Source organism: Zootoca vivipara, chromosome 1 (assembly GCF_963506605.1).
Source record: "Zootoca vivipara chromosome 1, rZooViv1.1, whole genome shotgun sequence".
NCBI lineage: Eukaryota > Metazoa > Chordata > Lepidosauria > Squamata > Lacertidae > Zootoca > Zootoca vivipara.
Window position 1 is genome coordinate 123,428,219 of NC_083276.1, and position 27,150 is coordinate 123,455,368.

Genomic DNA, 27,150 nt, shown 5'->3' on the forward strand with positions numbered 1-27,150 from the left:
GGCCTCCCTCAGAGTACTCCGGCAGCTTTCCTAAGAGTGGAAGTAGGATTACCTTCTGTGTCTGCCAGGGCCCACTTAAGATTTCTGCGTTTTTTCACCAACCTCGCAGATGCCTCGAACACCTTATTGGCTAAACAAGCCTTTGTATCTTTACAACATAATACTACTTGGCGTCAAAACCTATCAGATATTCTATCCAGATACAATCTACCTGAGTTTAATACTCTCAAACTGTGGAGCCCTGATAAAGTTCGGGAATGGATATTTGAAAAAGACGCCTTTTTGGACACCACGAAGATAAAAAACTCTGGGTTTTCCTACTGGTTTCCCCGAGTAAAAGCAGTCAAAATCTGTGCCAACTACTTGGTGGAGATCACTGATCCCACCCTTCGGAGAGCTTTTACTATGGTGCGGTTTCAAACATTGCCAACTGCATATTTGACCGGTAGATTCACAAAAACCCCAGTAGAACATCGTCTATGCCCTTGCCTTATGAAAATTAAAGAGGATCTTATACATTACCTCCTCTATTGCCCCATTTATTCGGGCTTTAGAGACGCAATGCTGCAAATTATACCCAACTCCATAATCAATCCTGAAGACAGAGTAAAATTTTTGTTGGTTGATGCAAACCCACGTATTACCCATGCGGTAGCGGTTTTTGTGATGAAGGCCATGAAAGCCAGGGAAAGATTTATAGATGACAATGTAAAGACCCCTTCATCGTCTGTTTAACTCGTTGCTTGTTTTCCTTCTCTTCGTGTTTTGTGGGATGAAGGTTTTGTTGGGATATTATGAAATGGATTTTAATATTTTTAATTATTGTTGTGTTGATATTTGTGTACAGGCATGGTCCTCACAATAAACGGATTTGATTGAACTACTTAGAGGAAGCGTGCAATATAAATGTTATAAATAAACAAACAGATTATGGAGACTGAATATAATTTACCTGTGGAATACTCCACTGCCATTGTCCTGGAAGACACTGTGCAGGAGCCTGTGGTAATTGAAAACAACAGTGTGCTAAGAAAACCCTCTCAAATTCCACATTTACACCGTTTGTAAAATAAAATATATGCTGAAGATATTAACTGCAATACAGCAAAGTTAAATACAATAAACGCCAAGTTGGGACACATTGTCAATCTTTCTTTCTTTAATAATATATAACTGACCAGTGAATGCTATGGATCTGTGTCTGAATAGTTGAATCATCTTTGGTTCCCATGTCAGGACATAGGCAAGTTACCTGTTCTGGCTGAGCTTGTACTCTGAAGGAGCAAGTGCCCAGCTTGTGGGTACTTCTGGATACATTTATGTCACCAGAGGCCCAAGTGTCCTCTGTGGCTAGGAGTGCCTTTTATCAGCTTTGGTTCATCAGCTAGAACTGCTCCTGGACAGGGATAGTCTAACCACAGTAGTTCTTGAGTTGGTAACCTAAAGGTTGGATTACTGCAATGTGCCCTTGTGCACGGTTCAGAAGCTCCAGCTGGTCCAGAATGGGGGGGGGCAGACTGCTGATGGGGGCACATGGCCAAGAACATGTCCCTTCCAATTCAACAATTCAAAGATTCCATTTGACACCATTGTTAAAATATATACACTGGCTGTCCATCTACAGTGCTACCTCGGTTTACAAACTTAACCTGTTCCAGAAGTCCGTTTTTAAACCGAAACAGTTCTTAAACTGAGGCATGCTTTCCCTAATGAGGCCTCCCGCCGCCGGTGCCCTTCCACCATTCGGCTTCCGTTCTTAGACCGAGGTAAAGTTCACAAACTGGGACACTACTTCCGGTTTTGTGGAGTTTGTAAACCAATTAATTTGTAAACAGGGCTGTTCTTAAACTGAGGTACCACTGTACTACTGAGCCTGCTTCAATTAAGAATACATCTTTCCAGAATTGTTAGTTTATTGTTTCTGATTTTTTTTTTGTATAAATATTACTGTAAACCACTTAGATTTTTTTTTAGGATAGAGTGTTAAAACAAACAAACAAACAAACAAACAAACAAACAAACAAGAACTCATAGAAGTCAATTAAATTATGAAGTACAATTTCCTCTCCTATGCTGCCATAAAGTTGCCAAAAACATCTCTTTTTTTTACCTGATAATGATATGTAGGTTGTTGATAAACAGGCTGAGCTACCATCACAGGAGAACTGGAAATAGAACGTGACTTTAAAAAAGAGAACAGCAATTAGAATCTTACTGAGTTTCCAAAGAATTATTAATATGCTACTGAGAATTAAGCAATACATTTTAAGCCTTACACTAAAACACTAAATTATAAACAAACAAACAAATCATTTACATCAAGTCACAGATCAAAAGTGCCATTCAGGCTTTTGCTATCTATCCTCCTTTATCCTCCAAAACAAATTCCCTTTCAATACACTTTTCATAGTTAACCACAGTACAGTGGTACCTTGGTACTCGAGCAGCTTGGCTCCTGAACAAATCGGCTCCTGAACACAGCAAATCCGGGAGTGTATGTTCCGGCTTGTGAACATTTTTCAGAACCCGAATGTCCGACGTGGCTTCTGATTGGCTGCAGGAAGCTCCTGCAGCCAATCAGAAGCTGTGCCTTGGTTTTTGAATCGTTTCAGGAGTCGAAGCAGATTAAGTTCGAGAACCAAGGTACCACTGTATAGCATTACATATGTAGCAACTATGGTTAGCTTTAAAACCCAGGTATGAAATTAGGACTTGTTGTTTGTTTCAAACTCTGGTTTAAAGTTACCATAGTTAATTGCATAGATGTTATGCAGACATTGTGCACGTCTTGAGGAATGCTGCAAAGGGAGGAAAAATTTATATGGGAAAGTGGAAGTTGAGCTTGCATGGCATTCCTGTTAACCATGGTTAAATGATCAGGAAACAATGGTTGCTAGGCTCAGCACTATGTGAAAGAGCACATACTGCCCTCTCCACATATGGTTAGGAAGAGTACTTTGGAAGAGTTTAGTATCACTTTCCATGAAACCTGGCTCATGTTACATACAAATGAAGCATCATGGTTTAAAACAAACTGTTAAGTTTTATAACAAGACCTGCAAGTACATGGGAGAAAGTGATGGGAGCAATTAAGTCTATAAATAATAAATTATTATTATTATACGGTTCATAGCTACTCCTTTCTGTTTGTGCAAGTAATGCCAAACCACAGTTTATGTCCAAATGTGGTTACTGGTAATTAGATTGACATACCAGTTGACATGAGAAACCATGATTAAAGAAAGTGAAAACAAAGCTTCAAAACTCATCTTCCTTCCAGTCACCTGGGAGCCTCAGAGGATAAGGGAGTGTGCAAATTGTGATAAACCATGATTTAGCATGAAATTTAAATACAGTCCACTCATGAAATGGACCAATATCTTGAAACTGGCAGTAAAATTTTGTAGTGTAACATGCAGTCAATCCTGAAGTCAAAGTCTATGCTACTTTCTAGTACATGACTAGGCTGGAAATCTCTCAAATAATTTTATATAAAGAACTTTGTTATAAATAATTTTAGCTTTCATGCATGGACAAACTGTTCACTAATTTTTTTTTAAATCATTGAACAATTCCTTATAGATATGGTGTAAGATTTTGCAAAATTTTAACGAAAAGAGAGATTTTTATGGACGCTAGCAGCTATCCAATGAAATGATTAGAATGATTAGAAAATAATAAGCTGCACCCCTTTTGTTAAGAAAAAGCAACTCAGAGGAAGGTGCATCAGATGCACAACTGAAGTATTTCTTGTGATCTTCTTGGTGCTTTAGTATATATAGTGCTTCAGTATAATAGATGCTTCAGTATAATAGAGAACATTTACCTTTTTAGTAGTGTCAGCTTAAGCCAAAAAGAGTGAATTACTCAAGTCTGCCATGGGCTGAAAAGTGAATTTGAAGTGGGGTACTGCACACACAAAACTGTCAGTAATCTCAGGGTTGTAAATTCAAGCCCTACGTTGGGCAAATGATTCCTGCATTGCAGAGGGCGGACTAGATGACCCTTGTGGTCCCTTCCAACTCTACAATTCTATGATTCTATGAAATCTTATGGAGAATCAGACTAGGATCATTCATATATATATATATATATATATATATATATATATATATATATATATATATATGTTACAGGGGGCCACAGAAAGGCTACAATTCTGTGCTGCATGCATTTGCCATCTGCTTGCCCATCCAAATTCTTTTTCATAGTTATTCCTGATGACTCCCTCAATTGCTTTTTATATTCAGGGGAATATACTGCACCTTTAAAATAATGCAGAATAAATATACTTTTTAGTTGTTACTGGACAGTAGAGTTGCACTTTTCACAAAAGCTGCTTACATCAGAGGTGTGAAACAAGGTTGCACAGTTAGAAAGGCAACAATGTATACTATATAAATTTGTGCTGATAGCTATTCAGAGAAGACGGTTAGCTTTAATTTCCAAAATTTAACAATAACAAACCCAAACAGCTATTGGCACATCAGCATTGTCCCAGAACAAAATAAATTACGTACAGGCCATGGCTGTGGAACAGAAGCAACTTCGGGAGTATGAAAATAAGCTACACCATTATGATATGTGTATGGATATCCAGTTGAAGTAGTCAAGTACATTGTTCCAGCTGCTGGCATTATACTGGATCCTAAAATAAGCAGTAACAAAATTGAAAACTCACAGGTATTTTGCATTCAATCCTTAAAAAAAATTCTAATGCATATGGGCTTGGATCCAACAGACCACTTGAACCCAAGAGAGCAGAAAGCACTTCTACTTGCACACTGAGAGCTCTTAAACCTCTGCAAATTTCTTAGGTTGCAGTTACAGCTCTCCATAGCGATGAGGGGTGGAGGCTGACTTTCAACAAGTGGCTTTTTGAAGGATGCAGAGAACTGCAATGGGAAGAGAGCTCACCCTTTTCTGTGAGCAGAACACAGCACACACACTTTTAGGATCCAAGCTATGATGCTTGTAAATATACTTTATCAATTAAGAGTAGAGCAATTCTAACTAGGATGTGGGTAGGAGGGAGCGAAGCAGCAGAAGTTTCCACCATTTTCAAGGCCCCGTGCTGGCTTGTGCTGGCCAAGGTAGGAAACATGTGTGCATGCTTGGCTCTTCTTTTTATCTTGGCAGGTCTTTTGTTTAATTTCTCACTCATTGGTTTTGGGGTAAGAAACCTGTCAGGAAGCTGTTGCGGCTACTCTTGAGTAAAGACGCTCCAGTCCGTTCTGTCTTTAAGGGTTTTATTGTGCATACTATTTACAGTGCAGAGATAGCAGAAAACATGACCTCCGAGTCACTCGCAGAATCCAGCAATGGCGCCCGTCTGCTTTGGGGCCAGCATAATAGCCTGGGCACCCCAAAACGCCGCCCCCTAACCCTGTGTTTGGGCGTACGCCTCAATTCAGGTGCCGGAAGGAGCTGTGCCCCTTCTTCCCCTTGCTGGCTGGGGCAGTGCCTGGGCTCCGACGCTTCCTTGAGCCATCCCTCCTCTGCTTGTTGGTCAGAGTGGTGCAGGGGCTCTGATGCCTCGCTGAGCCTTCCCTCCTCCATTTCCCCTGACCCACTGCTAGCGCTGTCGCTGGGCGAAGTGCTGGTCAGGATGATGGGGGGAGGCTCCCTGTAGGGAGTCCCCCTGACAGAAACCAATTCACTTAAGTTTAATAATTGGTTGGGGGGATTAACTGTGCCAGCTCCAGGCTGGTGTAGTTGAGAGATCCAATCCTAGGGCCTCTCAGAGAATTAATAGTGTTGGATCAAGCAAACCAAAGGGCATCTCCAATATGTCCCATTTCTGGTCCTATAGCTCTATGCTTACAGAACTTTCCACAAATGTGACTGTGGCCTCTGGGTCAGACATGTCCTCCACCAACACAGAGCAGAGAAGCATTTCCACCCCATCCTAATCCCCTCAAATTACAACATCAGAATTTCCCTCTAAATCACAAAATGTGTTAATAGAAAATTTCAACTCACTGAAATTTAATATTAAGAATAATAAGAATCATTTTATAAAACTGACTAATGCAGGCATAGGCAAACTCCAGCCCTCCAGATGTTTGGGACTACAATTCCCATCATCCCTGTCCACTGGTCCTGTTAGCTAGGGATCATGGGAGTTGTAGTCCCAAACATCTGAAGGGCTGGAGTTAGCAAATGCCTGGACTTATGTGATGAAAAGAAGCAACTCGGTATCACCATCAGAAGGCATATGCCTCAGCTGGGCCAGAAGCCTTCCACTATCATCAGCCTGAGTTGGACTATAGATAATCTTGCTAAGAGAATGTTAACACTCACTAGTAGGCAAATAGAACAGTAACAGTACAATCTTATGCATGTCTACTCAGTCTACTCAAAAGTAAATACTACTGAGTTCAAAGCAATTTACTCCCAAGTGTGTGTGTATAGGATTGTAGCCTAAATAATTCTTCACAGCACTGGCATAGCCCAAGATTTTTCCGAAACACCCGTAACAGATGGGGGTAGGGGATAGGAAGCAAGCAAGCAAGCAAATACGGTACATACGAGGAATCCCTACTTGTTGTTTTCTTATTGCTGGACCAATATTCAGTTTCTTATCCTTATAATTTAGTTTTTCAGCCTAAGCCAAAGAAAAGAAAATACACACAATTATTTACCTTAATAGTTTATTTTTCAAATGTATTGAAATAATGAATGTCTCAAAAATCCCAATAATATCTCAACAACACGTTTTACAGATACCTTCAGTTCACCTCAGATCTTAATGGAAATGTCTTGTGAACTCAGTCCTTTATTTTGTGCCAAATGGTGAGTAAGACTCTTTTGATCTGGACAAGTATTTGTTTAAATAATGTATTCAACTGTGCCTTACTACAGGGATCTTAAGGATTGAATCAAATAAAGTGGATTAAAAAATAAATAAAACCATATCAAGTAGATGTAAATGCATAATACTTTGATCCATAAAACTTTTATAACTATCAAGTATAAACATAACATGAAACTATGTTTTGGTGCTACATGCATGTAAGGAAATGTGTCCAAATGAGACCTGGAATGGTGGGTTCCCTACCTCCCCTTTCCTCCTTCTTCATGACCAGCAGGAAGATTTTTTTGTCAATGTTTAGTTTCACTTTCCCCAAATCTTGGCCTATGGTTTGCACCCAACTCTGGTCAGTTTTATATGCTAGCTTCAGGAACCACCATGTAAAGTCAGCTCACTCATTTTGAAACTCATCACTTTCTTATATGCTAAACTGTTATTTGGTCTCTGGTATACAGTCAGTCACAGACAAGCCAATATTACAGCAAAGTAAAATTCAACCTTGCCGACAAAGGTCCGTATAGTTAAAGCTATGGTTTTCCCAGTAGTGATGTATGGAAGTGAGTCCATGGTTTTCCCAGTAGTGATGTATGGAAGTGAGTCCATGGGGTCACAAAGAGTCAGACACGACTAAACAACAACAAAACTCAACACTGACAAGGGCTACTTTCTGGCCATGCATGAGCCTGAGTCTTGCTTTGACTCATTCCAGTTTGTGCATCTAAGTACTAAAGTGCGGTTTAGCACATTTTAGCACTGGCTAAAAAAGTAATCAGTAAATCCATATTCTTTTGGCCTTTGAAGAGGGACAATAAACACAATGGGGTGAGAAATCCATGGGCTCCCAAATTCTTCTGGATTCTTCTGAGGACACCAGTCTCCAAAATGCCTGTATTACTCAGCCACCCCACCATAAGTAAATCCCTTGAGTATCACATTGCTACTAGCATCAGTGTTGATGTTGCGATATAAACAAAGTGACTGGGCACAAGGAACACCTATAGCTACACTGGTCTGTCCATGTATTAAAGTAAACAGAAGAGACTTTTCTCTTGTCCCATGCCCAGGTAAAATAAGTGAGGCAGTATTATTATTATTAAAATTTCTATAGTGCCTTTCATCTGATGATCACAGGACGGTTTTCAATATAAAAACACAAAAATACATACCATAGCCACAAACAAAAAGCAATACCTCCCATGGATTGCTTAATTAGCCAAAGGCCTGGGAGAAGAAGAATGTTTTTTCCTAGCACCTAAAGATATGTAAAGATATGTAATGAAGGCAGCCCGGCAACCCTCCCTGAGGTACCACAAAATGGGACCTCCTCAGTAGTAGGACCTTATCTTTGGAATCACCTCCTTTCTGAAGGCATTGAAACAGTTTAGCTTTCCACAGCGGTTGAAGATGTACCTGCTTGGGCCCAAGCCTTCAGTTAGTGGTTGAGTTAATAGGCCAGTAATTTTGACAGTTGCTGTTTATTTATAGTTTGGTAATGCTTATCTGTTTTATATTTTGTATTCAATGCTTTTACTCGTGTGTTACAATTATAGGGTGAAGACTGAAATTATAAACTAAACAAATGAACCAATATATAATAGAGTACACACTGTTTTTGGAGGTCCCCATGTGTAATGTACCACATTATTTTGCAAAGTAGCTCATTTTTCTGTGCATCTGTTTGTACTCTATATGTTTTGGACACCTCTCAAAATATTGTTCCCAAACTTGGCATGAAACTTTTTGAGGTGGGGATGGAAGAGATTGTTGTCGTTGGAATGCCAGGCACCATTTGGAATCAAGGCAGTGGACCAAAACAAGACTTTGGATTAACTTCACTCGATTTTTGGTGTGGCAGGTCCAAACTCACAAACCACATTATCCATTTAAAAATCACAATATTTTTTGGTTTGTGGGCAGCACCAGGCACTCCCCACTACCATACTATAAGCAAATGTTACTTAGTATTACCAGTTCCTATCTGTGCACAAGTATATAATTTTAAATGAAATCATGTTTACCTCTTGTAGTATTTTCTGAGCGTCTTCTTGAGTTTCAAATGTGATGAAACCATACCTAAGTAAAACAGCACACGTTTTTCTTAGCATACACTGTATTTGCAACCTTCCCAAACAAGAGCTGCTGCTTGATATGCATAAAATGAATGCCTCCTCTAATATCACATAAAATGAGGAAGAACCATTGACTGACTTGAACACTATGGATCAGTATACTCTATGCACCATATCAAACAAAGCCAGATTTAAAAATCCATTAAACATCACCTTTTGGCTGGCTTCCCCAAAAGAAATTAGAGTTCTCGTGGCCTTTACCAGGATGGTGGCTTTTAATTGGGGTTTAAACTTAGTTTGAACTATTCTACTTAAAAGTTTCCTATTTAATCTGTTCTATCAATAGGTAACACATTATGGGTTAATTTCAGCATTTGTTACACATTCAAGTTTGTAAATGAATGGATTAAACCAAGATGACACACATGAAAAGATAACTGACAGAAATGTTTATATGTATGGTTAACATAATGAAGCAGAAGTCTGTCTACATGCTTGCCTGTATGTATACAGTGGTGCCTCGCAAGACGAAAGTAATTCGTTCTGCGAGTCGCTTCGTCTAGCGAGATTTTCGTCTTGCAAAGCACGGTTTGCCGCAGCAAAAAAACCCCAAAAAACAAAAAACCGCGAAAAGCTTCGTCTTGCGAAGCGCCGAAAACATCGCAAAACGCCTTCGTCTTGCGAGGCATTCATCTTGCAAGGTACCACTGTACTCTCTATACTTTATTTTCACTAGATTGTTGTCACATTGTGAACTGGAAGACTTGACTGACAGCAGTAGCATATCCCATGGCAGGTTGGGCTGAGTGGAAGTGGAGGGAGGAGCAGCTTTCCTTCAGCACTCTGTGTGAGAGGAAAATGCAATGCCTATAGCATTTTGGTCTGTCAGACATCAGTTCAGAGCAATGAGGACCAGGGCCTCAGAACAGTAGCAAGAGCTGAAGGGGAAACGTGGATGTGGTGGTGGTGAAAAGAAGAAGTCTTGCACCAACCTGTAGGATTTTCCACCCTGGGAGGTGGGGCCTATTGGCCCATATTTGGCTAGCTCACCTTTAGGGTGGGGAAGCAAACTCCCACCCACCTTCAGTAACCTGCAAGCCTCAACTGGCACCACTCCCAACCAATATCTGACAGCAGAATTACTTTTGAATGACTGCAGCCTCTTACCCATCACCGTACCTGTGCAGTCCAATTGGGGATGGTGAGTGTGGGCTTTTGAAAAAGAGGGAGACTAGAGCAGAGAATTCAAGCAGAGCATGCAGGGCAGTAGGCAGTCTCTCTTACTAATTCTGCAAGGGAGGGGAAGCCTGTGGTTGTGAGATAGTTAACCTAAAGTACCCTAGTCTGTCACCTTGCTTTTTGTTCCTATGGTGTGGAAAATCATAGCGTAAACTGATATATACTAATTACCTCTAAATAGGAAACTTTTTGTAACTCTTTGTAAACTTTTAACTTTTTGTAAAAGAGCTGGTACTTTCCTTCCAGGACCTGAATGTACCATGAATGACTATGACTGCATAGTTCTGCCTTCTGGAGTGAGCAGGAGGAGCAACTCAGACAAGGATATCCTCCTCCACTGTAGGGAAAAATTGTTGATTTTTAACTACGAGTACAATCCTATACAAGTCATCTACCCAAAAGCAAGCCCTACTAAGTTTAATTAGACTTAATCCAAGTTAAGTGTGTATGGGATTGTAGTTTTAAGGTGCTCATGTCTTAATTATGTAAAAAGGATTTTTTCCTGCGTGTATTGCATGAACTAGTATTATTCCTACTTGATGAACAAATGCTTTATTGTACTAACCCCTTTGATACTCCAGCTCTGTCATTTACTATTTTTACTTCTTTGACGCAGCCATACTGGGAAAAAAACTTCCTTAGGTCATTCTCATTAGTCTAGTAAAAGAAAAGGAAAATGATTACATCATAAAATCATTACTATAAATGTACTTAAAATCATCATTTAACTTTGATTTCCTTTATGGGATGTTTTATTTTTAAAATCACATTAATATTGATCACACCATTCTGTATCAGCAATTCCACTAACTGAATCATATCTGTTGTCTTTTTAAATTCAATTTTCAAAAATCATAATTTGAATGCTATTTTTTAGACTACTGGCCTTAAAGGCAACATTTCAAGTAGAGGTTATGTAGAAGTTCTTGCCCCCTTAGAACCAGCGTTGGAAGAGGATTTGGGCTACATACATTCTAGGCTCTACCAGGTCCAAAATTACAACACTTTCTCCTTTTCTTCTCTATTAAGTAACAGTTTACTAGAGAGGAGAAGGACCAGCAAAGTGAACAAATCCAGTATTTTCTCATTGGTTAGTGTTTGTATCTTGAAATCCTTGTGCGGTAGCGCTATACCAGTCCAACAAATACATAAAATTAGAGCCTAATTTCTACATTTATACACATAAAACTATACAACAAATGATACAAGCAATGATATAAGATATTAAGACAAGTGGAAAAAAATGATTGCATTGCTAAGGAACCAAGATCAGAAAAAAATACCTTAAAATCGATTCCTCCAACAAAGATGCGATTAGGAATGACTGTTCCAAATCTTGGGGCACTTGTGGGGTTATTTAAAGGCACTGGCGACACAGTGTTAGGAGACGGAGACAGAGAATCAGTTTGCATCTGATTTGTAGTTTGCTGTTTAAGAGAATATAGTCTTGTTAAGATATATTTTCAACACACAAAAAATGAAATGCTAAAAAGACAAATCACAGCTATTATTTAATTTTTGATGTAATAAACTACCTTCAGTAGTATCTTCATTCAGGATGCCATATATACTAAATCTAAGATTGCCAGCTGAATTCTACATACATATAGCTGGTTAGTGCACTGAATATTTGCATCAAAGTATATTCCACTGATTTTAATAGAATTTACTTTCATATAAATGGTTTCAACCTGGTACACACTATCTTTTCTTCACCTATTGCACTTAGTTATGTTTAGAAACCATGATAAATTCATTCTGAAAGCAACAATGGTAGATAATATTTAATGTTCTTACGATTTTTAATTATATGTTTTCTTATTTTAATTATCAAAAATAAGAACAAGCTGAAACCTTTCCACACACACCCAATTCACTTGTGTTCTGGAATATTTAAGTATTTTACTAATGTCTTTATATCCCACCCTATATGCACATGCAAAGTAATATGGTTTATTAAAGAATTCAAAAGGTTCATACAAATCAAATAAAAAATGAAAAGGACCAACTTATTGCTTATCATAATCATGCTATATCCAACAGCAAAATTGGTCTCAGGCCTCTCACTGGAATAGTGAAACCAGGGTACTCACAGCTTATGTGGGGCACGGAACAATTTGTTTGTAAATTAAAAGGGTGAGAAGGAAAAAACCCCTAAAATGACCCAACAAGGACCATGTTCAGTGCTCACCGACCTCCATGAGATACACCAGGGGTCACCAAACTTACCACGCTTTGGGCCGGTGCCTGCAGCGCCGATTGTGCGGTGAGCTGGAGGGAGCAACGCCCATATGCGTGCGCACACACTATTTCCGGCGCACTTCCAGGTCACAGGAGCACCGGAAATAGCTTGTGCACAGGCCTCCTCCGACCCGGAAGTGTGCTGGAAATGACGCTTGTGCATGCGCGCAAGCTATTTCCAGTGCTCCTGTGACCCGGAAGTGGGCAGCTGCGCTGCGCCAGTAAGAGCGGGCGGCGGCGGCTGCCACGGGCCAGATAAATGAGTCCTTCGGGCCATATCCAACCCCTGGGCCGTAGTTTGGGGATGCCTGAGATAGCCTATTTAGGGTGTCACAGTTGAAGAAAAATGAAGGGGGAGGAAAACAAGATGGGAAACTGAGATATACATACTCCTTAACTGTTTATGGTATCGGGGGGAGGTCATGTAGAGCATGCCAACTCTACAAGTTTTTAAAGGTTCTAACCCCTCTGAAGCTAAGAGCCATGGAGAATTATGAACCAAGAGAAAGCACTTCCTACATTCCCAATTATTCTCTCCTTGCCCCAAGGACCCTCGACTCCAACAGCTGAAGGTGGAGAACTGAACTTAGTATCAGAAAAAATAGGAAACTGAGATGAATTTCAGCTTGGCAGATTGATCCTTTCATAGTTATGAAAAGAAGGCAACTTACCTATTTCTCTATGCCATTTACAGTGCAGTCCTATGCATAATTTATTTGTGAAATCCCACTTTGTTACTCTCAAAGCTTTACTCCCAGCTAAGTGTGACTACAAGACCACAGTCTTACAACATGCATGAGATGGGACATGTATGAAAGAGGCTGGGAATATACATATGTGCAAAAGAGACATCACACCTGATTAACAGTACAATCCTGTATATGTCCACTCAGTCCGATTGAATTTAGTGGAACTTAGAGTTAAACGTGTGTAGGTTTCCAAACTATGTGATCTTTTAAAAGAGCTTCTTCCAAAATTTAAATTGACAGAACAAGCAAGTAGACATTCCCATTCTTTATGTGTGGCTTGCTGGACAATTTAAAATTGGCGATTTGGCGCAGCAGAATCCCATTTTTCTACCCTCTGCAAACTTTTTGATGGGAGAAGTTCCTTCTTTCAAAGAAACAGAACTTTTGGTTACATATCCATGACCCAGTTCAAATGAAATGCTGCTGCCTGCAAAATCATGGTGATTAAAATTTACTTTCTGAGATTATTTTGGACATTAGAAGGTAATAATTGAATAACTAGATTGGACTTTCTGAGTGAAAAAAATGTGAATTCAAGATGCCTGGGAGGGCGAGAAATATCATCTAGCAGAATGAGAAAAAGCTGGATATTAATACAGCTGAAATTTGCTCTGAAGTGCATACTTTAAATATTTTGAATAATTGTCATATACATAGCTGGTAGACAGAGAATCGGAAGACTCTCTTTTTTAATTTTTCTTCATATCTTGCTTTTCCTATGACTTTTAGCTCTAGCTCTCTGTTAACCCTATTTTTACATGTATGTTTTGTTCTTTGAATATTTATATTTGAGATTATTTATCTCACATAGGAAGGTGATGGACAGAAGATGAACAGACCCGCATGAGAGGTAAGCCAGAGAGGCTCTCTCAGGGTTTGAGGCTGAGGGAACAGGGGAAAGTTCTTTCTCTTTCTCTCTTTTTGTTGGTTTGTTACTTCTTTCTTTAGATTGATTTAGTTTTTACTGTATCCTATGTTGAAAAATGTCAATAAAAATTAACTTAAAAACCACACCTTCTTCCCTAGTTAGCATTATTTCTGTACTAGTTTAACCATAAGGAAAAGGTACACAATTATTAGTTTATAAGCTAGAAACTAAAACCAGTAGTAACTATGGTTATGCCAGGGCAAGACCATATGGCACTACATACTACTAACACTAACCAGGAAAAGACTGAAATTTGCATAGAAAAAACCCACAATTATATTGTACAAAACATTATCTAGTTCATTTTTAAAAAATTGGTCTTCACAGCAGAAATTATATTCTTCAAAATATTTCTGCAAAATATTCCCACTACATGAACATGAAATTATCAGAGAATGCGAATGGTGTATAAAATCCGAACAAAATTCTGTTGTAAAAATCATGGCCGTAAAGCTTTGTAACAACTGTTTTCGAATACTGTAGGCTGAAACAAGTGTAACCTGCAAGAAAATGTTGTAAAATTGAGTGCTCCTGTTCAGGATTTCAGACACCCAGCCATACCCTCCTCTAGGGCACTCCATTCTATCCTTCCCAACAGCCAGTCAGCATTACATTACCACTGAGCATGCTCAGTTCTCATTGGCAATTCTGGGCGATTCCCAACCCGGGGGGGGGGGCTGGTGTTCCAGAAAGATTTTCTAAATGGCACAATTTCAACTTCATAAATATATATATTCCTGCAGTATATGCTGTTTGTGTACTCATATGTACTGTATGTACAACCCAACAAGGATCATGATAATGGATACCCATCAAAAATAAATGAAGAGCTGGAAGAAAAATTTCACTGTACCTATTTTAACCATTTCTAAACCCAAACCTCAGCTCATCAAAACACATCATTTAAAATAATAATTTTCTCTCCTTTTGCTCCAGATTGAAGGCACAGAATGACAATGAACAATGTGATAAAGTTCTACTGCTGTTAACCATCAAATAATAAAAAATACATTATCACAGTGTCCCTAATATTCAGCCAATAAATTCCAAACTTCAGCTTCTTTTCCAGAAAAAAATTGTCATAATTGTTCATAGTGCAGTATCTAGGAATGCACAGGAAGCGTTAGCATAGCACAGTCTGCTATGAGCAACAGAACCACGACAAGGTCCTTCCTGAGTCTGTTGAAAAAAACCAAACCAATTTGGAAAAGAAAAATACACTGATATGTCAATTGAGGGGTTAGAAGTTATTTAAAGGAAATAGTTAAGAGACATTAATAAATTATAATTGAAGGACACAACTCTTTAGCCTATATTTCCTCACCATGATTTATAAACAATTTTCCATAAAGAAGCATTTAAAAATCTAAAGGTAAAGGACCCCTTGGACGGTTAAGTCCAGTTGAATTCGATTATAGGGTACGGCGCTCCTCTCCACTTTCAGGCCAAGGAAGCCACTGTTTGTCTACAGACAGCTTTTCAGGGTCATGTGGCCAGCATGACTAAACAGCTTCTGGCACACGGAACACTGTGACGAGTGCCAGAGCGTACGGAAACGCTGTTTATTTTCCCACCGCAGCACTACCTATTTATCTACTCACGCTGGTATGCTTACGAACCACAAGATTGGCAGGAGCTGGGACAAAGCAACTGGAGCTCACCCCGTCACAGGGATTTGAACTGCTGAACTTACAAATGGCAAGCCCAAGAGGCTCGGTGATTTAGACCACAGCGCCACCTGCAGCCCTCTTAAAATCTACTGCACCTTGTGAAAAACCGAGGCTCTTTTTTGAGATATTGGCTAGAACCTTTTCCGTGGAACAATCCTGACATTTTTTTAGTGTATTTTCTGGTTTAAAAATGGAGTTTTAAATAGCTAATCAGTTAAGCACACAGACCATATCAAGCTAATCAGAACTGAGAGAACCTCAGAGTAGCTTTCATCTATTTTATCCAGTAAAAGTATAAGGTTAGTGCTCTTTTCCCCACAATAACTTAAGAGCACAAAGCAAGGTTATATAAAAGGAAGTACAGTGGACCCTCGGGTTACGTTACTTTCGGGTAATGTAACTTTTGGGCTGCGAATGCGGCAAATTTTGTCCCACGCACATGCATAGAAGCGCTCCATCGCGCCGTGCGTATGTGCAAAAGCGGCGCCTCTAGATGAGGACTTTTTGGGGTACGCACGGACCCTCGCAACAAATTAAGTTCATATCCGGAGGGTCCACTATACAGGCGGAGACCATTTCACCTGGGGGTTCCATTCCTACTCCCCGTACGCTTCATAAGCATGCCCAGCCCTGGCCTTCTCCCAGAGTAAAAAAGACCCGCACGTCAGCGCCTAAAATAGTTGCCGCCTGTACAATCAGAGATCTCATAATAGACAAAATTATGTCCTTTCTTCTGTTATCAACAATGAAATCTTTTACTATGTATGTTACGTGCATATACGCCATTAAGAGAAAAACACTAATATTTTCAGTTTCAGCACTGAAGCTCTGCCCACAGCATAATTTCTTAATGCAACACAAAACATTACTGTACTCCCATAATGGTAATTCAAGACTGCAATCTGCTCCTGTATATTACTTATCTGTATTTTAGCTGTGATGATAAACACTTAAAAATGCAATGGGAATACACAAATTCATAGCACATCTTTACTGTCTGCATAACAGCAATCATTAGATGACAGGGTGAGAGCAAGAAGCCTAAGGCAATGAGCATTTAATTTGGAACACAAGGATGAAGTGCTATTATGAAGAACTATTTTAATTCAAAAATACAAAATAATACAAGGAAATGTAGATAAGAAGGCAGAATTTCAAGTAAGGCAATGCAGAGCATTATTTTAAGCCAGTAATTTCTTGAAGATTTAAGTAAGAAAAATACAATAAAATTGGCTGTCCTTTCTATTAGACTGGGGTTTCTGTCTACCTAACTAGTACTATAATCCTAAACTAATGTCCTAGTGAGAAAACCTCCACAGTGGGACCTGCTTCTGAATAAATGGATTTAATGAATATATGGATTTCAAAGGTTCTAAAACCTTCCTCCTTTCTTCTAGCCATAACACTGAACATTCATATTGAGGCCTCAATTGCAATAGCTTGAACCCTGATGACTTCTCAAAACATGTATGGGAAACCCTTCCGGGGGAGAAGCTACAGCAGGCAATTTGGAGAAGTTAAACAGAGGGCGGGAATGAAGAGGTTAAGTTCCACTCCAAAACAGCTTCTCCTGTTCTAAAGGTGTTTGTGAGTAGCATATTGTTTGGGCCTGAATCTGTTCCTGGCATTACACTTACAGTACTTACAAATTTAGTTTTAGCAGTAGCAAGTTTTACCCATTAGAAAACCCATGATGGATTTCCACATCTGTTGAACATCCTGAACTCTGCATGTTTTTGTACATATGCTAAGTCTCTACACATATAAAGAAAAAGGAATGCACAATTTTGCCTGACATACTGCATGTGACAAGCCCTTGCCTATTCCCAAGCCTCAAGCTGGAGAAAAGGGTGGAAATACCTATGAGGCATTCCAAGCATGCTCAAAGAGCAATGCAACAAGTTGCTGTCCTCTACTTGCGATTGGAGCAGTCGAGTGGCGAAGGAACTGTCCTGATATTTCATTCAATCCAGCAAATAACAGAGACAACACCCCTCACCTCTTCCATCTAACCAAAATATCAAGTTCTCTAGAGATTGAGACACTCTTCATCAAACAACTAATGATTTTTAGGCATTTTCTTCATGGCATATGTGTTACCAAAAATGATTCTTTTGAATATGTAGAGGTACCAAGAAAACAAGAGTTTTCAGTGTGTTCAATATACAGTGGTGCCTCGCTAGACGAAATTAATTCGTTCCACGGGTCTTTTCTTATAGCGAAAAATTCGTCTAGCGAATCCCATAGGAATGCACTGATTTTTTTTAACTTTTTTTTGCCCATAGGAACGCATTAATTGAATTTCAATGCATTCCTATGGGAAACCGTGATTCGCTAGACAAATTTTTCGTAAAACACATTTGTTTAGCGAGGCAAGCTCCGCTCGAAAAATCCTTTCGTTAAGCGGAAATTTCGTTAAGCAGGGCATTCGTTAAGCGAGGCACCACTACATCCTTGGTAGGGTTTAGTATTGCATTTTTCCACCTGAACCTGCCAAGCTATTAAGATCCTCACCAGAAACTTTTCTGTGTGTATATGGGATTGACCCAGGATAGTGCCTTTTCTATTGTAGCACCCCACCTCATGTTTTGTCTCCCCAGGGAAGATTACTGGTGCAGTTTCAGTTACATGTGCAGCTCCAGATGAAGCCATTTTTAAAAAATCACCCAGGATGTTTTGTTTACTATTTTTGTATTTTGTCACTGTACTCATTAAAATCTGTTTGTATTCCCCACCCCAACACTTTGGGGGTGATGTTATTGGGTTAGTGTTTTTACTTTGGTTTCATATATTGTGATATAGTTTCTGTGAATCACCCTAAGACTTTCGGGTATAGGGAGGTATATAAATTCAATCAATCAATAACACTTTGTAAAAAGGACTGGGGGAGTCCATGTACATAACTGATTGAAAACTAACTAACAAACAAACAAACAAACCAAAGGTCATAGCTGTCAAGTTCTCCCTTTTTAAAAGGGAAATTCCCTTATGCTGAATAGGCTTCCTCACGAGAAAAGGGAAAACTTGACAGCTATGCCAAAGGTAGGCCAAAAGATGTCACAAGTTGGAAGTACTGAGATGAACTCCGCCTTTTCATTTGGCATTAGCAAATAAATCTGTAATCAGTCATCTCATTTTTTATATTCAAATCGCCAAATGCAGATCCGAAACTCTACACCACGTGTGAAACACACCCACCAAATGAGAACGAGGCATCTCTAGAACGAGGCATCTCTAGGCATCTCTAATAAACGCCTTAGTGCCGCAGTTAAGTTACGAACTTGGCACGGCCAAGTTCTTCGCGGTACTATTTACTAGAAAGCGGATGCTCTCCCTTAATTTTATTATCTCTCTTTCTCTCTCTTGTTCTAGATGCCACAGTCAGTGTTTCCCAAACTTAGGTCTCCAGCTGCTTTTGGACTACCAATTTCCCACTATCCCTGACCATGGGTGGGCCAAGGGGAGAGGCGGCTGCCCCCCCCCCCAAATCAAGTAAATCAATAACCAATACTTAACTGAGGTTCTGCCCCCCCCATACATAAAGCCTGGCTAGGCCCTTGCGCCTGACCACTAGCTACCGTAGCTAGCTAGGGATGATGGGAGTTGTAGTCCACAAACAGCTGTTTGGAAACACTGTTTTAAAAGGTAAAAAAGGGACGGGGGGGAGGGAGGCAAAGCGCGAAAGGCCGACACAACAACAAAGGAATGCCAGAAGGGCGTCAAAAAGTGGCGGGCGGAGAGAAGGAAGCACTTACAGAAGGAATGAGGGGAAATTAGGAGCGCCTCGCACTAACTTTTCCTCGGCTTTTTCGCGGCATCTATTGGCGGGACAGAACCTTCTACCAACCGCCCTTTTCCCGCCGTTAGGGCGCACGCGCAAAAGGAGCGCTCGCTCTGGAGGAGAAAGGCAGCTCGCGCGAGCCCGGCGGTTGGCCGGGGCTGGAGCGGGCGTCGTTGAGGGGAAAAAAAGAGCTTAGGAAGAATAAAAGCGGGAAGGGGCTCGTGCTCACGGGGGGAGGGCGTGGCCAACGCCTGTCTCGTGACCTAAAGCGAGGAAGGGAGGAGGAGGGAGCGGGAGCGTTATCGGCCTCACTCGCCGGTTTTGGCGGGAAACCGCCGTCGAGGCTTCTGAGGAGATTTTGCGCCCTCTCTCTTACCCGCCTCGCGCTCGCCCATCCACAAAAAAACTCCACCGCCTAATAAAACGCCTTTTTTGCCGCCGGAGCTGCCCGGCCGCAACCACCAGCCTCCCCGTGTTTAGACAACCTGCCCCAACGGTTTCCTCAGGAGCCTCCCCGCGGGCCAACCCCAGCCCACAGGCGGCCTGCTTCCCTCATAATACTAACCGAGGGGTCGGGCTCCATCTCTTCCCCTCGCGCGCGCATATACACGGCGGCCTTCGCGGTCTCCCGGCGGGCACGTTCCGCGCACGCAGCTCTTCTCCCTCAACGCAGCGGACGCGCCCCTGTTGCCCAAGGGCGAAGCGGAAGTTGGGGCAAAACGGGGGGCGGGCGGGCGCGGCAAACTCGCGCTCCCCACACGTGGTGGGAGCCTCCACTGGGCGGAGAGGTGGGGTAAAAGCGGGAGGGAAAGGGCTTGAGGTTGTGTTTAGGGGACTCGGCGGAGCCTGAAAGTTAGGCGGGCGGTAGATTTATTTGGCCTACTGCACCCCCAAATTACACCTAAGTCCTACTTTCAGAAACTCGGCTTTCACCCATGGCCAGTTGTGAGTTGTGTAATCTCTAGGCAGGAAGAGAGGAAGGACTTTGAAGATTAGCATTTTGTCCTATTTAGCATTTCATCTTCTCTAACCTCAGGACACACACACAAAAACTTATTTCCATTCAGGTTTCTGAGCAGACCTCGGAGGCAAATACAATCCAAATATGAAAGCACAAGTCTTGTTAATTTCAGGTTGTTCACAAGCACATCCGTATGGCTGTATCAGAAATGCTATCACTATTATCCAGGCTGGTTTAGGCCTAACTTACACAGCAGTATCAAGCATTTCCCTCAAGTATATGTGCATTGGAACAGCACTTTTAATGCTAATGCTAATGCTAATAATAATAATAATAATTGTACCCCACCCATCTGACAGGATTGCCCCAGCCACTCTGGGCAGCTTCCAACATATATAAAAACATAACACGTAAAACATTAGGCACGTTAAAAGGCTTCCCTATACTTGCTGCCATATTGTTAAGTAGTAGTAGTAGTAGTAATAATAATCTATTTATTTATACCCCACCCATCTGGCTGAGTTTCCCCAGCCACTCTGGGCAGTTCCCAATCGAATACTGTATTAAAAACACAATACAACATTAAACATTAAAAACTTCCCTAAACAGGGCTGCCTTCAGATGTCTTCTAAAAGTCAGATAGTTGTTTATTTCTTTGACATCTGATGGGAGGGCGTTCCACAGGGAGGGCGCCACGACCGAGAAGGCCCTCTGCCTGGTTCCCGGCAACCTCACTTCTTGCAGTGAGGGAACCGCCAGGAGGCCATCAGCGCTGGACCTTCAGGTATTCTGGGCTGAGGCCGTTTAGGGCTTTAAAGGTCAGCACCAACACTTTGAATTGTGCTCGGAAACGTACTGGGGGCCAATGCAGATCTCTCAGGACCAGTGCTATATGGTCCCGGCGGCCACTCCCAGTCACCAGTCTAGCTGCCGCATTCTGGATTAATATTTTATACATCTCTACACATCTCTCCCATAAGACTATTTTGTGTTAGTTGCCACTCGGCAGCTCATACTTTCTCTCAAAAATGGCCTCTGCACAAATGCTACCATAATTTATATACAGTACAGGGTTTTCAGCTCCTGACTTCAGAAATCCTGGCACCTTAAGGACAAGTGTCTCCAAGCATGTCCAGTGTGCTCTCACCCTTAATGCTTTCAGACATAACTTAATCTGACTAAAAAAACAAGGGTTATAGCTATGCAGGTTGGTAGTGGCAAAAAGGTCAAGAAGGAAGTCTGGTTCTTTTTAAATAGCATGAGCTTTCGGTACTTCACAAGATTCTGAGACAAGCCAGCCTTTGCTCCTGGAAATACATGTGAGCACTAACAATGAAAACATAGACACAAATGGGTTTTTTTCTCATTTTCTATTCTTCCCTTCTATCAAATGGCTTGAAGAACAAATTATATATGGACCAGTAAAAGGCTGGCCTGTTGATAAACTGACATCTGTGGGTATTTCGTAGCTGAACCTATTTCCCACCTTCTTTTGGCCTTGTATTGCTAGACAGCAGTTATGTATGTTAATTGTTACACACCAGCATTATTTAATCGTTGGTCCAACAAACGCATCCTAACAAATCAGCTTACATGCAGTCACAAAGCTCTGACATTGGTCCTCCTCACCCATTACAGCTACAGAATTCATTTGAATGTGTTTGCCCATTATGGACAGCCTATAGGGAGAGATCTTAAGGTCGAAAGACCAAGCATTTTCCAGTCTTCCAGAAGAATATTGAGGAGGAAGATAGCTCAACATCTCAGCTGCCAAAAGAGTATACAATTCCATATATTGCATCATGCAGTTTAAACCGTTAACATTAATTATTCCCCTTCATTTGTTGCCTCTCGGTCCTTCCTTTCGCCACTTTCTGTAACATCTCAGCCTGCACCCCAGGATTACATAAACTCTGTCCCCTCCTTGAAAGCCTACCCTGCCCCTTCAATCCATTGCACCTCCTAGTCTCCCTCCTACCCCTGCCCCCAAAATCACCATCACCGGTTCCCTCATGCCCATACCGTTCCGTATTATCCTTGCATTGCTTATCATGTAGTTTCAGCCTCCACCCCTAGTGCTGCTTAGAAGAGACCAGTGTTTATTTGCCATGCTTGGGAAAGAAGACTGTCTGCTCACCTCTGCCACCTCCCCTTGTCCTGTTGCTGCTGTCACTCACTCCGAGAAACTTGCTGTCCTGAAATACACACGCTCAGCTCTCAAGAGTTACATAGATCCTCCTGCACACACAAACCACAAAGCGTGTGGAGTCGGGGGGGGGGGGTTACTCACCTCTGCACAGTGAGAATTGTTACACCTTGGCCTGACCAAGAGCAGTCGCAAGGGTAGTATCTTATTTCTAAGCCCGGAGCAGCAGAATGTGGCAGCATCCAGCCGCTGGCTGCAGATCCCTTCCTGCGTGCTGTTTGCTTTCTGACACATGCATTCCTCCTCCCCCCTTTTGGGGTATCGTTTTGCCAACAATCACACACGCACACCTGATTCCAGGCTGGTTGACAGCCAGGCTTCAACAGGAATGGTAGTAAAGAGAAGTGATGCAAGAGTTTTCATGATAAACTGGATCATGAGCATGTAACACAATATGTAAAATGCCACTGTGTTGTTGTGGCTGACATTTTATTTTAAAAAAGGTAAAGGACCCCATGGCGGTTAAGTCAAGTCAAAGGAGACAATGGGGTTGTGGCGCTCATCTCGCTTTCAGGCCGAGGGAGCCGGCGTTTGTCCACCGACAGCTTTCCGGGTCATGTGGCCAGCATGACTAAACTGCTTCTGGCGCAACGGAACACCGTGACGGAAACCAGACCGCACGGAAAAGCCGTTTACCTTCCTGCTGCAGTAGTACCTATTTATCTAATTGCATTGGTGTGCTTTCAAACTGCTAGGTTGGCAGGAGCTGGGACAGAGCAACCGGAGCTCACCCCGTCGTGGGGATTCGAACCACCAACCTTCTGATCGGCAAGCCCAAGAGGTTTAGTGGTTTAGAGTCTAGACCACAGCGCTACCCGCATCCCCAAAATTTGCGTTCTAGGAAAAACGGAGTCACAAACCAATGCACAAGTCCTGCTACCAGTTGTTAAATGTAATTGAAATAAACACCTAAGGTTTCCATAAAAGTGAGAAAATGAAATCAGAATGATAATTAATATCTGGGCAGGAAGGACTGGGAGTGATAGAAATGTCATTAAAGTCAATAGTCATCTAAAAAGATGGAAGAGTGATGCATCATTCTTACACAAAAGGAGTGCAGAAAATGAGAAAAAATGCATTAGAAGCAGCGAAGATATATGCCAAACATATATCTTCTGGCAGCACCATGAACAGCAATATGCAGCCCAAGTTTATATGTATAAACTCCACCTACTATCGGGTAAGTGTGTAGAAGACTGAAGTATTAGGTGGAATAATCTTAACAGTTTTCTACTTGCTCCAAAACCGGGTTGATTATACAAGTACAGCAATAGAAACCAATGTCATTACAATAATTTGACATTATTGGCCAGGGATCATGGGAACTGTATATGCATATCCTGCAAGCTGTAGCCCAAACAAAGCAAAGGGAGAAAGAAACTCAAGGTTGCCTTCCTGAGTTTTGAATTAAATACATGTCAGGCACTGATTGTGTTAGGAACAACATATCTACAAGGACAACACATTTGTCTGGTGCTGCAGAATGAAGAGAAAGGGCAATATGCTCCTTTTCAACTGGAGAAGGGAGAAAATCTTACCAAACAGTGATTAGTGTGAATATAACTTCTAGAACAAAAGTATGCAGGTACTGCATGCTTTTGAGTACCCCCAGAAAAAAAGCACAGAATATAACAAATGCTAATTTTATTAGATTCATATCAACAGACGTCTATTAGCAGCAAATAGTGTCTTTTGATTGGTGCGTGAAACACCCCTTGACAGGTAAACGTTGCAAATTGTTTTAGGACAGCATTGCTGCGAGCCCAGTTGTGCAACAGCAAACGACCCTCAGTGATGTCACACGTATGACTTTGGCCATCGGTATGGGCTTGTGCTGAGGCCCATATACACATGCCCAACGCCGCTGTGTTTTTAGAGATGTCACATTGATTTAGCAATACTTGGATTTCAAAAAAAAAGCCTTACGCAATAGCAGACAGCAGGGTAGGGTTGTGAGGCTGCTTCATAGAGGCAGAGGGTCACAGCAGTGGTCAGATCTGCATGGTGCAAACACTGGTAGGGGTGCCCGATTAGCTCTCCTGGACAACATGGCAAACTTGTTGCTGCCTCACCCCTTTCCATTCCAGTGTGCAGCAGCGACATGGGTGATGGGTGTGTGTTACGATCTGCCAGTGAAATGTAGCATTCTGAGATAGTGTGTGTTGTAGCTTATTTGAGTGCAAATTAACTTCTGCTGACGTCACCTTGTGTTACTTCCACACTGTTATAAACTATTGCGATGCTCTGATGACAAGATACAAATTACCAGTTCTAATGTAATTCAGTAATTGCTTCGAGGTGAGATAAGAATGAATTGTCAGTTTTCACAATATCAGGGGACAGGGTAGATGAAGGTTGTCCGCCTCCAAATCTACATTAGTACCTTTTCATAAAAAGATTAATGAATTGTCTAGAGGCTAAGTGGGGGAGTGAAATGGCAAAATTATGACACCAACTGCTTTAGGTCAATTAAGTCTAAGTTGGCTGTGAATAGGAACAAATGGATGCCAGAGAGCTAGGTAAATTTGAAACAAAATGGCAGATGAATTTTCATGTTGAAAAATTATAATGGTGCACATTGGAAAAAATAAAATTACTGTATATTGGCACAATAGCACACACTGAACAAACTCTTAGGGAAGTGAGTTTGTCCTCATTGTGGGTACCATCGTAAAATGGCAGTCCATTTTCACATTTCGTCCCCGTTCACTTCCAGTTTGGTTTATTACTGCTACATTATCAAACAACATTATTTTCTGATTTACAGATAAGTGGTCTTTAGCGTACCCACAAGTAAGCTGAGCCCCCTCCTTTAAAATGTAATATTTTAAAGATGAAAAAGGTCTGTGAAAGTAGGAGAAAGAAATATAGAGAAAGAGGAAAGACTGACATATAACATTCCAGGAGGTTGGACTAGATGATCCTCATGGTCCCAACTTTACAATTCTATGAGTCTATGATTCTATATGTATAAAATGATTCTATATGGATAAAATAAAGACTGAGGATAAAAATAGATTCCATTTTGTAATACCAACTGGCATTACAAAAAGTCCATTATGCTTCTTTATAAAATTGGGGGGGGGGCACATGTGAATTTAATGGACCTATGCATTCTGATCCAAACTGCATATTTTTGTGCCTCATTGCATTTCTTGAGGGATTTTAGCGTAAACTGCCTCTGACTGAAATGAATATACCAATATATCAAAAAGATGGAACGGAGCATATTCATTTGTAAACGGTGTTATCACTAAGCTATGCTGTATCACTGTCACAAACGAAACAAACAGGAAGAAGTATATATTCACAATACGTGAAATAGGTTGTCATTAAATATGCCATGCATTAAACATTCCATTAATGAGCAAGCAATTGATTAAGGCTTAAATCTATTCAGTGGTCCATTCACATAAGACTCACATTAAAAAGAAAATGCCATTAAGCATGGGTGCCCATTTTGTGTATTTTTAAAATATAATTTCTTACACCTCTAAGCTTAGATTGTGACAAATACTTGTTTGATTCCAGAATTGCAAAAGCATATCCACTTTTCCAGTGCTATCTTTCTAGAAAAAGAGGCGCCGGAACTCACCATGAACTTCTAGCTCCAGTGAGCTCCAGCTGAAAAAAAGCCCTACACTTTTCTAAGAAATAGAACATCCCTCCCAAAACTTCTTTGAAACATCAGGTCTTCAACATCACTATATATATATATCAGAACTATAATACAGGTTGTTTTTGCTGTTGTTGTTTTTTGAAAAAAAACCTTTTCAGAAGGAAATTAAAAAGAAGCAGTAGATTCTCACCTTATTTCTACGTGGTTGCACTTCCCCTAGGATCATGTTTGCAGCTTGGAGCTGATCCGATAATCAGCAGCCCTCAGGGACACAAAGTTTACCAGTTATAGCTGGTGTGCTATCTGCAAACTGTCCTGGACAGATATACGTAACCTTGCCACAGTTATCCTGCCATGCTCTGATGTCACATTATTGGACTTCTTTATTGTTGCATCCAGTAGCACCAGTAACTTCAGTTAATACAAAATACGGCAGCTGGATTGCTAACCGGGACTGGACTCGGAAAACACATATAACCAGTTTTGAAATACTGTAACTTACCAGCACCAGTCAATTTCCTAGCACATTTAAAAATAGGAGTTTTTTTCCCCTAACCTAAAGCCCTAAAGGGCTCAAGTCTTGGATCCTGAAGGAGCAATTCCTCCCTTTAGCCGCCCAATTATTAAGGCCTTTCTCCAAATTCCTAAATTCAGAAATAAGGTGAGTTTGAGAAAGGCTTGCCTTTTCTGCCGGGTTGCCCTGGTTATTGAATGCTCCTCCTTGGAAGGCTCTCTTGACACCAGGTTTCTTGTCTTTTCTTTACCACCTGAAGATCTTGTGATTTCTCCAGATGTTTAAAGGTCACTGGATATTTTAAATCTTTTTGGCGCTATGTTGGTTTTGTTTTAATTTCTGCCATTGTCTATGTTAAG

General features: G+C 41.0%; 1 protein-coding gene across 2 annotated transcripts in view; it reads right to left on the minus strand.

Annotated features, from left to right (window-relative positions):
* The window catches only part of BOLL (boule homolog, RNA binding protein), a 37,634-nt gene extending 14,763 nt beyond the window's left edge, over positions 1–22,871 (minus strand). Inside the window, exons 1-9 of one of the 2 annotated variants that reach the window (XM_035132958.2) lie at positions 22,743–22,871; positions 22,590–22,647; positions 11,406–11,549; positions 10,688–10,779; positions 8,833–8,887; positions 6,532–6,607; positions 4,521–4,648; positions 2,111–2,182; positions 953–1,000 (exon numbers count right to left, since the gene is read on the minus strand). In XM_035132958.2, the coding sequence (XP_034988849.1) occupies positions 953–1,000; positions 2,111–2,182; positions 4,521–4,648; positions 6,532–6,607; positions 8,833–8,887; positions 10,688–10,779; positions 11,406–11,534 (600 nt within the window). In that variant the 5' untranslated portion in view covers positions 11,535–11,549; positions 22,590–22,647; positions 22,743–22,871. Of the gene's footprint in view, positions 1–952; positions 1,001–2,110; positions 2,183–4,520; positions 4,649–6,531; positions 6,608–8,832; positions 8,888–10,687; positions 10,780–11,405; positions 11,550–22,589 lie in introns of both variants that reach the window. The other variant, XM_060281492.1, reaches the window with a different exon arrangement.
* Between the last annotated feature and the right edge of the window lie 4,279 nt (positions 22,872–27,150).